Source organism: Taurulus bubalis, assembly GCF_910589615.1.
Source record: "Taurulus bubalis genome assembly, chromosome: 4".
Lineage (NCBI taxonomy): Eukaryota > Metazoa > Chordata > Actinopteri > Perciformes > Cottidae > Taurulus > Taurulus bubalis.
In genome coordinates, this window is record NC_136592.1 from 8,259,411 (window position 1) to 8,274,354 (window position 14,944).

Sequence of the window (14,944 nt, forward strand, 5' to 3'; positions counted from 1 at the left end):
GGCTTCGAGTACAGAAGCTCCGCCACCGCACGTCTGCGTCTCTGATGTTGATTTACATAGCACTAAATATAGCTGTAATCCTAACAGACGCACACAACCGCAGCCAAAGAAGTGGGATTTATTCAGTCGGTGACACGTATCTTTTTTTTTTTTTTTAGATCAGAACAAATAAAGCAGCGCACAGACATGAGCTTGTTTGAGGGATGGAAAATGCCTTAAACTCCAACGTCATCGCAGCGCTGAGGAAGTACTGCAGGGGTGGATCAGGGGACATGTTTCCGTGGCAACTTAATCTCACTCCCTCCTGTTTTTTTGTTATGAATAACAGTTTGAGTGATTGACAATGAGAAGTATAGATCCAACGCAACCTTCCAACGATTACTCTTTTTATTACACAACAGTCGGCCATCTTCCTCAGCCAATGAGGCTCCTGGATATTGAGCTCTAGCTAAGGCCGACTTTCCTCACTCACCAGCTGCATCTGGGTGGACGACTTATTAATATGCAGAGTAAGCACTCATTTAGGGCAGCAGTGATTAACCAATTAAGTCAGTTGAGGGAAAATGAACTGTTGTAGGACTGCAGTCAACTATTTGCACGAATTGTTTGTTTTTTAAACAAACTGCGTATGTAAAAGTCTAAATGAAGAAAAAAAATGCCCCTGCCAAGCATAATGTGGATAATAATGGATTATTGAAATTGCTTCTTTTTTTTGTCTGATCAGTAGTGCAGAATCTGAAGATATTTAATGTATAAATGATATCAAACTGACACAAAGTCACAGAAGCTTTACGACTGAACAACCGATTGATCATGGACACTGCGTGACATCAATCTTTTCTGGTTCCAGCTGCTCACATGCTCATACTGAGCTGAAACGCTGTGTGGTAAATACATTAGTTTTTTGTCAATTGATAAATCAACTATTGATTAATACATTAATTAAAAAAAGCCAAAAAATGCTCCGGCTTCTCTAATGTAGAGATGTTTTTACACAACAGTAAACTAAATACCTTTAGGTTTAAGACGTTTTATGGACAAAACTGACAACAAAAACAAAAAAAAGTACGTTACTGGAAGCTCTGGATCTTGTCACTTTTAGGACTTTTCCCCAGGGATGTCTGTTGTTCCCCCACTTTGGTCCAGACTTCAGTATCTCAACTGTTGGATGGATTGCCATTCATGTTCCCCAGAGGACGGATCCTAATGATGCTGGTGATCCCCCTGACATTTCCTCTTGGTGCGTCTTGTTCGGGCAACAAAACGAAACAAAAACTAATTGTGGGCTGGATAGTCACTTTTCTGACTTTTTAAGAGACTAAACTATGAATAATTATAATGAAAAATAAGTGAAAGATGAATAACTAAAATAACCCTCTCTTGTATCGATCAAACTCAAATCGACACGCAGCAGTGATGCAGCGTCTCTGCTGCTCACGGCTGCGGAACTGAGCGAGGCTCATTGTGCGACCGGGGATGAGTGGGCGAGTTGGTGAAACATCATTAAGAGACTATGCTGCTCTGTGCGTGTGTCCGGGGGAGAGAGAGAGAGAAAGAGAGATATGGTACTGCAGGCCACTACCACTGAGACTTCCTGTTGCCATAGTAACAGGCTGCGGAATTTCAGGTTGACGCTCCGTCGACGGGTTTCGTCTAAATGCCTTGTGTGTGTGTGTGCGCGCGCGCGCCTTCCCCGAGCTGCATGACTCCCCAATATCACCTGGATGATACCGATCGCACGCACTTTAAAGTACGCAGCGCTGAATAAACCCAATCACAAGTGAGCCGTCACCGCGGGAGAGATGTGAGAGAGAGGTATGTGAGAGGACGATGGCTGCTGGATGGATAGTACATATTTGTGATTCGTCATCCTCAGGTGGGCGACAAATCTGCCAAAGTGCACTCACCGGGAGAGGTCAATAAGACACCTCTTCAGATGATGCGTGACTCATTTAAAGGACGCGGTCGCTCATTACGACACAGGCACAGCGGACCCCACGCCGCGAGCAATCCACAAGGAAAGATCTGACCCAACAGAGCAATCGTGTTTATGATCCAACGTGTCTTCATTTATTATTAAAACACAGCCGTTTAAGTGCGTCTCGGCCGCAGACATCATCAGCTGAAACCGGATCAAGTTTCATATCTTCGATCAATGAATCATTTCTTCTGCAAACCGTTTATTACCGTTTGCCAAAGTATTGTATTTTTTTTTTTGCACATAATACATCCTAGCCTTGTCTGTTCAGGTAAGTGCTTTGTGTCACAACTAAACACAGCTGTGTACATTGTTGGTTATCTGAAGGAAAAAATAAATCTAGTGTTCTTAACTTGTCACTTCATTCGCCATGGCATCACAGAGGAAGAAACACACGTATAAATTGCACCACCTAACACATTCACACGGAGAAAGACAGGCACAGAGGGTCAGTGCATCAAACCTGTAATACAAACAGTGACGTAGACTTTAAAACATGTAGGCTGCAAATAATTAACACTGCTGCACTTCAGCACACAACTCTTCCTTTGTTTAGTAATAAAATGCAAGACAAAAAAACCTCAGTGTGCTTGAGCCCTGATTGGGGTGAAGTCAAGTTAAATAAAAAAATCTGATTACATTCAAAATAAGAGAAGTCAGCCGAGCTTCGACTTCGAGACATCGGAGTCGAGTGGCCGTCTCTCAGGCTCCCCAGCTGTGTGACAGTCTCTCAAAAAGGCCTTCATATGGCGAGTTGGGCGACATTGTAATCATTTCCATGCTGTTCTACATACAGCACTGCTGATTGGCTTTTCTTCTTAACGAGCGTTGGAGCGTAATGCCTCATTCGCTCAGTTTGGGATTTAAAAAAAAGAAAAAGAGCAGCAGCCACAAACTGGTTGGTTGGATTGGGATGTATTACAACATATCAGGGCTATTTTGAAAACTGCAATGTTTACGTGAGGAAGAGGCATAATCCCAGCTGTGCCTTTTCGCTGAACATTTGGAAGCAACGTAAGCTGTCGCTCAGAACCGTGAAGAAAACAGAGCGTGGGTAATGGAGGAGAACAGCTTCATATATATATATATATATATATATATATATATATACACACGTTTCTCAGCTGTCCCAGTCTGTATTGTGCGTCTCGTCGTCGTCTCCTCTGTCGTCGTCAGAATCCGCTGCCACCTTCTTCATCCTCATCATGGCGGCTTTGATGCTGCGCTCCAGATCGTTGTCTCCGCTGTTCAGGTCTGCGTGCGCAGGAACCATCTACGGCGCGACGAGAGGCAATTCAATACCACTTTGCATTCAGGTTCAACAATACCTCCTGCTGTGCCTTTGAACTACATTCATGCAGATATGTTTGTACTCATTTTGAAAGCACAGGTGGAACTAATAGCGACGGCTCTGTTCCGTGTGGGTGTGACGGTGCAAACTGCAGCGCTGACTGAAATGTTCTCATTGGCTGACGCACGCACAGATACAACATGTCCATCGGCGGTAGAACGTCTCACCTTCTTCAGGGTGACTCCCTGTCGGATGGCAGACATCAGACCGCTCCTCGAGCCCCCATCAGGGGCCGCCGCCCTGGGAGCGGGGGCCTTCCGAAGCTGAATCTTCCCACGCTGCAACGAGGCCAACACTTCATCCATTGTTCCTGCAGTGAAACGACAATAAAAGGAAAACGGACACGTTCAAAAACGATGGAAGAAGCTGCACGAGAGAGAAAGAATGCATCGCCTTGTCATCTTGCATCTTCATATTTTCACCACACGAAGCGGACGGCACAGAGGTTCCACCTCATTTTTAACAGCCGCTTCCCTTTGAATGACCTCCATTTCACAGAAGCTCAGAAAATATCAAGTTGTGCTAGACGTTGCAGTCTCCCCTGGAGCTGAGAGTGAGCATCAGCAGGGCCACAACTGAGGTAAAATGCCTCCTCTGGCCTCATGGGGGATGAAGGGAAATTCAGGACAGCACACCATGCACGCACGCAAACACACACGCACACACACTTTTCTCTGGCACAAACAAAACAACCTTCCCTGCAGTCTGACAGATTCACACATTTTTTTCTCAATCCACCAGGAGGATTTGGTAAAATAGAAAATCCCTGTGTCTACTGTATTATAGATAGATAAAAAGTGTACAGTGCAGGAATCTCACCTATATTTTGTTTGAGCATGTTCTTGGCTGGAAAAGGAGGGTCCTCTTTTTCGCTGAGAGGCCTTGGTGTGTCTTCAGAGGAAGGCGACGCTTGGACAGGCGGAGGAGGCATGGAAAGGGGTAGTGGTGGTGGTGGTGGGGGAGGAGGAGGAGGAGGTGGAGGGGGTGCAGTCGGAGGTGGCGGTGCGGAGTAGATTTGGACGGGGATGTCTTTCGGCTGCTGCTTCTTGGGCGTTTTACTGCGTCTGGGTGCCGGGCGGATGGAGGGCGGTCCTCCGGGGGGGCCGAGGCTGATGATGGACAGCGGCTGGGAGGGACACGGCACTTCCGAAAGAGACATCCTGGACTGAGGAGTCTTCAGGATGAACTGGCCCGGTCGCCTCTTGGAAAAGATGGCAGAAAATGTTTTTTAGAAAAACAGACATTATCATGTCCAACGTAGAGAGAGAAGAGAGAGCATTCACGCTAATGTTCTATACATTGAGTTTAACCAGAAGTTAGAACACACACACACACACACACACACTGTTCGAGTTGGATCAGTATTTTCAAAATTTCAAATTGACATTTTAATGCAATGTCAAAGTTTTAATTTCGAGGTGAACTATTGAATTAGAAGGCACTGGAGTTTTTTTTTCGAACAGAAGAAGAAGCTGCAGGGCGGAAGGCGGCGCGAAGCCCGTGAGCGAGCCTGACCTCTCTGAAGGACCGTAATCTGCTCAGAGTCTTCTCTCGCTCCTCGTCCACCCACTGTTTCCTCCTCTCGTCCTCCTCCTTCCTCTTCTCTCGTTTCTACGGACAACAGAGGGAGACAGCCAAGGGGCATTAGGAGTCAAAGGATTGGACCCGGTTTCATTTGTGGCTTCTGCTGGTGTCGGGGTGGGGGGTTGTCTTGTTGCCGTGGCGACGTACCAGGTGGACCTGATGATGCTGGTTGAAGAGTACGGAGCTCTGCTTGGCGGGAAGCTGCTTCTGCTCGTTGGCCTCCATGCACTGATCCTAAAGACAGACACGGATATCAACACTTGTACACTCAAATGTACAAACAAATTACCATAGAAACGTACAGTAAAACTGATAACAAGGAAAAAGAACACCTCAGTTACTTAGAAAGGTGTTTAGTTTTTTAACAATGTTCCTCTTTGTTTACCTCATTTTGAATGAATCGTGAGCGCCTCTGTTTCCACTTTGTTCTGAGCAGTAAAATGCTTTCATGTAATCAGACAAATGAAGATGCAGCCAGCAGCGGGAGTAAATGCCAACTGTACCTTCTCAATACAATTAGTCTGTCGGCTAAAAATAAAACAGTACAGTGAACACCCTTTTTTTAAGGCAAGAAGGGGGTGGAGTGAGCAAAACACCTTCACCCCTTGAAACTAAGGATAATTTCTAATGGCATTCTGATCGCCCACTCACCTTTTTGTTGCGCAGATAAGCCCGGCGGGCACAGATGTTGCCTCTTTTGGTCTCCAAGGTCTGCAGGCGTCTTTTGAGCGTACTGACAGCCGGAGGGTCGGTTTGCTGAACACCTGCGTGGCCCAAGCTCTGCAGCTCCTCCGGATCCTCACACACATCATAGTACACCACCTCCTCCTTCAGCTCTGCAACACAAATAAGGTCCGATCACTCAAAACTCCCCCGTCACCCGTTTCAAAAGCCGCCCTGTCGATTCACAACAAGTGCAGGTCTGACGTCGTCGCTGCCCATTCTGTATTCAGCAGTGAGGGCGTGATGCTTCGGGGATCATTTTGGTAATGAGCTCGTCTCAACTACACAAACGTGCACTACGAAGCAAGCCGAGGAGGTGGGACGCCAACCACAGCTGGTTGACTGGACATGCATTTAAAATGATGCACAATTATTGTTTTGGTGGGAAACTTACTGATGCAAAACCATGTCAGCAGGTTTATCAGATTCCAGAGCCACTGAGCAGAGTTTTCAAAGGTTTTTGCATGACAAATATGTATTTTCAGAGCAAGTACTGATGCAGCATTATGGTAAGTATTCAGGGAGAAACTTCATTGTTGACCAGCTGCATCTAAATTGGAAATGTTGGAGTAATCTGACTACAACAGCTCTTTTTTGCATGCACATGCATACAAGAAACCGGGCGATCTGCATATTAGCCGTTTTTTTATTATTTATATATTCCAACAAGGGCATTGGGGAAAACCCTTGCCCCAATGATGGGTATTTTATTAACAGTATAAACTTTTAACTCTTTTGAAAGGCCTCATAAACTCTGCAGCAGTCGTATTTTTTTCTTTCTTTCTTTACCGAGCAGCAACTGGTAGAGGACACCTTCCTGCTTTTTGGTTGGGTAGAAAATACACCTGGAAGCAGCCAAAGCAGCAGACAGGCAGACGAACAGCATGTACACACGTACACACCACTGGGAAGCGACCATCGCTGGTCCCAGGAGGCGCAATTAGGGAAATATTTACATGCACAAAATATTTCCCCAGAGTAAACCCTGTGCACAAGACACCGAGTGACCAGAAAAACAGAAACCCTTGAATATCAAAATGCAATTCAATACATCGGTTGTTTGATGAACATGTGCAACATTGTGCAACTCTAACTGCACTGTGTCAGGAAGGTGGAAGTGTAGTGTAGCATTATGTCATTACATCATTACAATGTAACGCAGTCCAATAAAACCACGCTAAAGATGTTTTTAAAAAGGGCCCCTTCACTAAAATGAAACTATAAAAGGAAAACATGTCCATGGTTACAGTGAAAACTGGAACCTTATCCTCTAGGTGAGCCAATATTGATCACAAAGGTCAAGTGTTAATGTGTTTGCGGTTACTGCAGTCATTTAAACACAGTGTTCAGGGAAAAGATAGCAATTTGTGTCAGGATTCCAATAAGTTTCACAGTGGGAGGCGACCTTGAGCCTTTTCTCTCTGGTTGGCGACAGTATTTTGTACTTGCAGCTTCTGGTATTATGCTTTCATTAAAAGGACGAGCTATTAAATACAGACTCATTCATATATCTTTGAATCAATACTGCTTGAGTGTTTTAAAGTGAGCCGTAAGGACACCACGGTCTTTCGCAATGATTCCATTCCTCTCAAGAGGAAGTAGCAGCGCGCGCCCGTCTGCTGGTCGTGTGTCGTGTACCTTTGATCTGCCGCCGCACCGTGTCTATCTGAGCCACCAGCAGCTGCTCCTCGTTCTTCAGGATCTCAAACTTGGTGTCGTACAGTTCTAGTTGGGTTTCATAGAATTTCAGCTCCAGCTGGTCCACAGTGTCCTGCTGCTCGTCGTCCTCAGACCTGGAATCAGTTCTGTGGCTCTTGACTCCTCCAGACAGGCTGCCCAACTGCACCGCGACAGAAACATATCATAGGATCATACTTCTGGCTTTGCACATCGCAGCCCAAAGAGGTCACACCTGTGAGAATACCATACGCATTGATTGAATTAGCTGCTGGTGGTTTCCATTCTTTTTACTTTTCTCCCCCCCCGCAGGTCATGCGCATGTATACGTTCGTGAGTGGGCGTGCACCTCTGTGTCTGTCCACAGCTAAACTCATTCTGCTGAAGCAAACATATAATTGTTATGTTATCGGAGGACGAACTAACAGCTATAACAGCCAGTGTGTTTGGCTAAAGCTTTGCGAGGCACCTTTGAGCGGGCCTCCACGGATGGCGCGTGAGCTACGAGGACGCACATTTAGCGTTTACGGTCGGCGCGCTGTTTCGTTACATCATCACAAAATGCTCTCCAAAGAAGCAAGAAGTCGACAAGTTGTTTACCGCTTCCCTGTGCCACTCCACAAACCACCCTCCTCAATGCAGAGGGGGAATTGTAATAAACTCGTATCTCATACTCATGGACTTTGCCTTTATACAATACGGATAAAATTCAAGTTTTAAACTTATTATAAAAGGAAACAAAAAGGTTGACTATCCTGAAAACTAGTTTATTTAACAAGCAAAATATTCACTGAAATGTCAAATTTCAAGACCTATTGCTAAAGGCTTTTAGCAATAATTGGTCTTCTTTGCAAAAACCCTCAGACAAGATATTCACCCTTTTATCAGTAAACTTCTTGTGAAAGTCACGTCTGAGAAGCCCCGTGTGCAGGCGCAGTGGCAGCTTGTGCGTCTGTCGCCCTCGACTTCATTTTCAGGGGCGGCGAGCGTGACTGAACTAACACTCGGCGGCTGACCTCACGGCCGCGAGCCGCCTCTCTTGCGCTGTTTAGGACGGAGTGTTTATCCAACAGCCAACAGAACTACAAGTAAACACGTTGCTGTGGTGCCAGGCAGCGTGGTGAGTAATTTATTTTATGGACAATATTCTAAGACGTGTCTTACGCCGTACAGTCTCACACGACGACCTTCATGCATCGCACCTTGTTTTTGGTTTTGAATTAAGTGTGTTTTACAAAGAGCCCATTTAGTGTCTAGTCAAGCATGGCTTCTATTCATTCAGTCATTTTGACATAACATAACAGGTGTAATTAAATATAATTTATCATGGCACCTTTCTTATTCACCATAATTATAATGGTATTAATTACACCTGTGTTTACCCTGCAAGGACACACAGCTGCTATGAAAAGGCTCCGTCTACAGGGCAGTGGTCGCCACAGCTGCTCTCTGCCGATTGCTCCTTTCTAGTCTCAGTATGCAATGAACTTGATACGCTAACCTCTCTCGGAGAAAAGGCGAGGCATTTGCAAGCAGTTAAAAACAACAACACTGTTCGTGTTGTGTTCAAAGCGACCTTGAATGATCTACCTTAGAGTCAAAATGAAACATGTTCAGTGAAAGAGCATCCCTCCTCATGACGTCTGTGATTCTTTTCGTTTTTTTGCCTTCCGAGTTGGATTTCTTGACACGTTTGCTTGCGAGACTGCTTGGAAGTGTCCTAAAACACGATAACAAAGAGCTTTCAAAGTAAACTCTGCTTTCAATTACCAGGTGAAGAACAAAGGATCTGGGCTGGATAACCTACCGTACGCCAGTTTTGATCTATTTTGAAAACTCTTTTTGAATTATGTAAAATATCACACGCACGCGCACACTGGTGCACTCAAAAGAGCCACGGAGTTGTGTTGCCACAAGCGACAGGACTCTCTGAGATGTCGCGTAGGTGTAGCTTACTGATCTCATTTCCATTGCTCACACACAGCCGTCTAGTAAGGGGCTCATTTTGATTTCACAGCAGTGGATACCACCAGCATTCTGATTTTTAAAGCGTTTAATCGGATGAATAATGCAGTCGCATGAAGGTGAAGTCGCTGAAGGTGTTTTCCAAAACGCTCAAATGTGCAGCTCGACGCCCTACAGCAGCAAATACTTTGCTGTGGTTGACCCCAAAAACCCCCCCACCCCTGTACTCAAAGGTATGCATATACAGTAGCTGGCACTTTTAGAGTCTGGATATATACACAGACGCACTCACTTATTCATGCATGCAAGTTTTGGGTGTATCGAGGGGATTCTCTACTTCTACAGAGGCTATATAAATAGATCAAAGGGCTATAGCAGCCAGATATTTACATCAGACTGGAATACCAAGTGAAAGATTCACTGTGTCACATCTCTACACACTCAGAAGCACCACAAAAGCAGCGTTGGCCTTGGCACTGGAGATAAAGACTCTCTAAACTAAAGCCTTAAAACCAGAGAGTTTGATACGCCATCATAGAATCTGATGACTAATTACAGAATCGCTAGAACGGCTGTGGTGTGTGTGAAAAACTAAATAAATGGTAAGGTGCACACACCCTTTGTCTGATGCTGTCCTTCTTGCGGCTGAGGCACATCTCTGCAGCTCTCATATGCTGTAGCGTTTCTTTGGCCAAAAGGAAGCGCAGTTTCTCCAGTCTGGGAGCTGCACACCGCCAGGCAGCAGCTCCAAAACGACACTTATCATCCACCATCTGCTTTAACATACCTGAACAGACACACAAAGGCATCACATGAAGCACATATGTATGTATATATATATATACACACACACACACACACTCACCTAAAGGATTATTAGGAACATCATACTAATACTGTGTTTGACCCCCTTTCGCCTTCAGAACTGCCTTAATTCTACGCGGCATTCATTCAACAAGGTGCTGAAAGCATTCTTTAGAAATGTTGGCTCATATTGATAGGATAGCATCTTGCAGTTGATGGAGATTTGTGGGATGCACATCCAAGGCACGAAGCTCCCGTTCCACCACATCCCAAAGATGCTCTATCGGGTTGAGATCTGGTGACTGTGGGGGCCATTTTAGTACAGTGAACTCATTGTCATGTTCAAGAAACCAATTAGAAATGATTCAAGCTTTGTGACATGGTGCATTATCCTGCTGGAAGTAGCCATCAGAGGATGGGTACATGGTGGCCATAAAGGGATGGACATGGTCAGAAACAATGCTCAGGTAGGCCGTGGCATTTAAACAATGCCCAATTGGCACTAAGGGGCCTAAAGTGTGCCAAGAAAACATCCCCACACCATTACACCACCACCAGCCTGCACAGTGGTAACAAGGCATGATGGATCCATGTTCTCACACTGTTTACGCCAAATTCTGACTCTTGCAAATTGTAGCCTCTTTTTCCTATTTGTAGTGGAGATGAGTGGTACCCGGTGGGGTCTTCTGCTGTTGTAGCCCATCCGCCTCAAGGTTGTGCGTGTTGTGGCTTCACAAATGCTTTGCTGCATACCTCGGTTGTAACGAGTGGTTATTTCAGTCAAAGTTGCTCTTCTATCAGCTTGAATCAGTCGGCCCATTCTCCTCTGACCTCTAGCATCAACAAGGCATTTTCGCCCACAGGACTGCCGCATACTGGATGTTTTTCCCTTTTCACACCATTCTTTGTAAACCCTAGAAATGGTTGTGCGTGAAAATCCCAGTAACTGAGCAGATTGTGAAATACTCAGACCGGCCCGTCTGGCACCAACAACCATGCCACGCTCAAAATTGCTTAAATCACCTTTCTTTCCCATTCTGACATTCAGTTTGGAGTTCAGGAGATTGTCTTGACCAGGACCACACCCCTAAATGCATTGAAGCAACTGCCATGTGATTGGTTGATTAGATTATTACATTAATGAGAAATTAAACAGGTGTTCCTAATAATCCTTTAGGTGAGTGTATATATATATATATATATATATATATATATATATATATATATATATATATATATATATATATATATATATATATATATATACACACACACACACACACACACACACCATTTAACACAATTTAAGTTGTTCAAAGAATTTCAGGGGTTATAAACACTGTTATGTGAGTTTTGTAATTCCCAAACTGATGGAACGGCCTTGTCCCTGTTCCTTCACATAATTTTTTAGGCATATATTTGTGTTACAGGCACTTAGATATAGCAACAAATGCCAGCCATATAGATTGTGGAACGAGTGTATCCATCAAAAAAGGTGTATTTCTTTAAGTGTCTTCCCTCAGATCAAGGTGGGAATCCACATAACGCCCGCTTAAAAGAAGTGAAATTCTTATCCAATTTAAATCAAGTGCCAACTATCCTTTTTTATCTCCTTTCAACAGGAATATAAAATGCTTGATTTGAGCTTGATGTTTATCCCACAGCACAATTATCTGGTGTACTATTATATAAGTGCTAATCTATTTTAGATTAATATGACAATGTATTTTGTATGGACTATTGATTTCAATATAAGATAAATCATATATTTTGTCTGCCGTTGCAATGCAGCTTGTGCCTCTACTGCACTTCCTGTCCTAAGTGCTGAGGAATGACAGATACAAGTCCTTAATTAATTCATCCAAACACAAATAAGAGAAATAAACACAGCAACGTGTACCAGCCAGAGCCTTTGAAGTCTGTGCAAAGTAGGTGACGGTGATGTCCTGAATCGAGGCGACTGCGTCTTCTGCTTTCGTTCTCCACTCCTCTGCCTCCTTCTCCAGAGCTGCAATTCTCTTAGGACCCAAGTCCTCAAACTCCAAAGACTTCTGCAGACACGGCAAGAAAAGCAGTGGACAACTTCAGGCTCTGTGAGTGACTGCAGACACTTGATCAGCATGTATTACAAATTCAGCTTTTAGTCAAAGTCTGGTAGGTGAGAAAATCAAAAGTGACCTCACTGTTTGCTTGAACGAGACATACAAATATTGAATCGTGTCAATCACTTTACCATCATGTGTGTATGGGTTTGTGTCTAGACCATGTTGTAAATATTCAGATACCAAAACAAGCTGCATAATACGCATACAATAATTCACCATGTCCTAAAAAGGCCACAGCTGCTGAAGACAAGGCTGTAATTACCAGGATCTCCATCTTGTAGAGGCAGGCCAGCTCTCTCATGTCCCTGAAAGGCTGCAGCAGATAGTGGAAGAAGGTGGTGGCCACGGTGACCAGGTCCTGGTAGGCCTCGTCCTCTTCCTCGTAGATGCTGAGCAGCGCGACCATTCGGTCGGCACCGCCGTGACTCTGTAAGAGCTGCAAACATGGAAGACACACACACACACGGTTACCTGGGTTTATTCTGATACAGATAATGTAAGTCCTTTCAGAATAAAACGTTCATAACCAGCAGAAGGGCTGAGCGTTGACCAGTGAGGTCAGTGGTTCAGCACCACTGGATTCCCGGAGTCATTTCGCTGACACTCGCCGCTGAAGGCAAACTAATTTGTCTGTCAGGTGGAGGGGAGAGGGAGGTGATGTATTTGAAGGGCACAATAGCAAGGTGTAGCTGTAAGATGTAATACAAAATAAACATAACGCCACAAACTATGGTGTCAAATCTGCTCTGGCAGTGTCAACAAAAGCATCACGTGATCTAAAAGTGTGTATTTAAGGCATCATGGTTGTATTTGGCTGCATCAGGTGGTACTGATGTACTTTTCTCCAGTGTCTCGTATCTCTGGGCTTTAAAACGTGCAGCTGATGGCCGTCATCATACTGTAATGTATCTCTCATCATCATATTTACTTGTGGAACAAGCAAATGGAGTTGTCAAGTTAGACTGATTTGTACAAATCAGTGTCAAAGGGCAAACATCTGACTGGAAAAACAAACAGTGCTGCCGGTGTTGCAACACCTCCAGCTTTAGTTTAACACAGTGAGCAGGCAAAAGGTTTGCTTTGTCATAGTAGACTTGTGACACCACTGTGTGGTGCTATTCCTGCTACGGAGGATTCCCAAGCTTACCTAAATCCTCCATCCTTATTAGTTAATTCAAGTAAAGCATTCTGTCTGAAAATACGCATCTGGCTTATGCAGGTGTATGTCTGAGTGCATCAAAGATAGAATTCTCCCATTTGTGTTTTAGCCATATGGCTGTGATGGACAACAGGCAACGAACACGGTGACACAGGCCGAAAAAGAGCAGAAATCTATTGATATTATATTGTCAAAACAGACCATCGTCTTTGGTCCCATTGCATTTTCAAAACGTACCTTGTTAAAGGCTATAATGTTACATTTGTTGTCCATCCTCATGGATACAAAGGATGTCAACAACATGTTGCTATTGTGTCACACAATATTTAGTCGGTCCTCACTGATATATTGACAACATATTAGAAACATCTCCAGGTATCATCACCACGCACGTCTTTATTGCAGGGTCGTTGTCTCGGACTGATGGGTGTCCCTAATAAACTGGAGTGTAAATACAGGGGCCCCTGCATGCTGTGAACGGGACGTGAGCACCTTGATCTCTTGACCCCTCCTCACCTGTCGCACGAGGCGCTTCGCCCTCGAGATCTCCTCCTGCATGGTCTTCTTCCTGAACTCCTGCAGGTTTTCAAAGTATTCCTCGACGTCCCGCTCATCCTGCGTGAACAACGTGTCGAGCACAATCTTCCGCCCGCAGATGTCGATGGCCGTGCTGAAGTACTTCTCGAGTTTCCGACACGGCGCATCGAAGTCCCTCTCCTCGTGATTGTCGTCTTCCGGACCGCCGGACCTCCGGTTCAGGAAGAGCAAGTCCCAAATGTTCCCGTCTTCGAACTGCGACAGGTCCGGGAAGCAGGTCACCAGGACGTCGGCCACGCACTCAAACTGCTGGTGCACGTGCTTCAGGTCGCAGACGGAGAAGAGTCCAGCCCAGCTCACCTGGGGGTCCCCGGGGACCTCTTCGGCTTTGCGTCTCTGCCGCTGTAGCGTCCGGTTGTGGCAGGTGACCGCGAACTTGCACTCGATGACGTTCCACTGAACGATGAAGCCCAGCTTGAAGGTCTCGGGCTCTTCGAAGATGTTGCTCTTCACGGCCACCCAGCCCTCCAGGCTGTCCATCCGCTCGATTTCTACGTTATTCATCTCGAAAACAAACGTTTCACTTCGGCCTCCGAGAAGCTGCTGGCTCTGTTTACAACGTCCGCCATTTGCGTGACGTAAGCTGCCTTCAAGGACCTCGGGCATATATACACCGCCACTCCAAGTGTTGAATCATTACGCTACAGTCTCGCTTATTCGTGTTCAGCGGGTCAGTGTTGCTTAATTTCTGTCAAAGCAACGGTTCTGGAAAAGGTGCCATCTTTTCAATTTCGATGAACGAGGTCCTGAAAGGTTAAGCGGGGGCTTCATCCAGATACTTGTGACGCAAGAAGGCGTTTGAATGACCTACTTTAGAGTTTACGAGGCGCCCTGAAGGCACCATGATGTCCCCTGTATTGTGTTCAACTTCGACCTTTTGAAACATATGTTCGGGGAATTCCCCCTCCTTATAGTGATAAATGAAAGCTGAAACTGGTTTCAAGGTTTACACTGTAACAAAACTGATGCATATAATTAGAATAAATTGTTGTCTTATGTTT

At 45.1% G+C, this 14,944-nt stretch overlaps 1 protein-coding gene across 1 annotated transcript; it reads right to left on the reverse strand.

Annotated features, from left to right (window-relative positions):
• Positions 1-2,051: 2,051 nt before the first annotated feature.
• Positions 2,052-14,447, reverse strand: whamm (WASP homolog associated with actin, golgi membranes and microtubules; the record flags this gene model as incomplete). The annotated part of the gene is made up of 11 exons (XM_079217085.1): positions 2,052-3,251; positions 3,497-3,639; positions 4,149-4,530; positions 4,845-4,940; positions 5,061-5,147; positions 5,565-5,749; positions 7,275-7,476; positions 9,896-10,065; positions 11,983-12,133; positions 12,450-12,623; positions 13,863-14,447. The coding sequence occupies 11 exons, from the start codon at positions 14,445-14,447 to the stop codon at positions 3,099-3,101; spliced, it is 2,328 nt and encodes a 775-aa protein (XP_079073211.1). The 3' UTR covers positions 2,052-3,098.
• Positions 14,448-14,944: the final 497 nt, after the last annotated feature.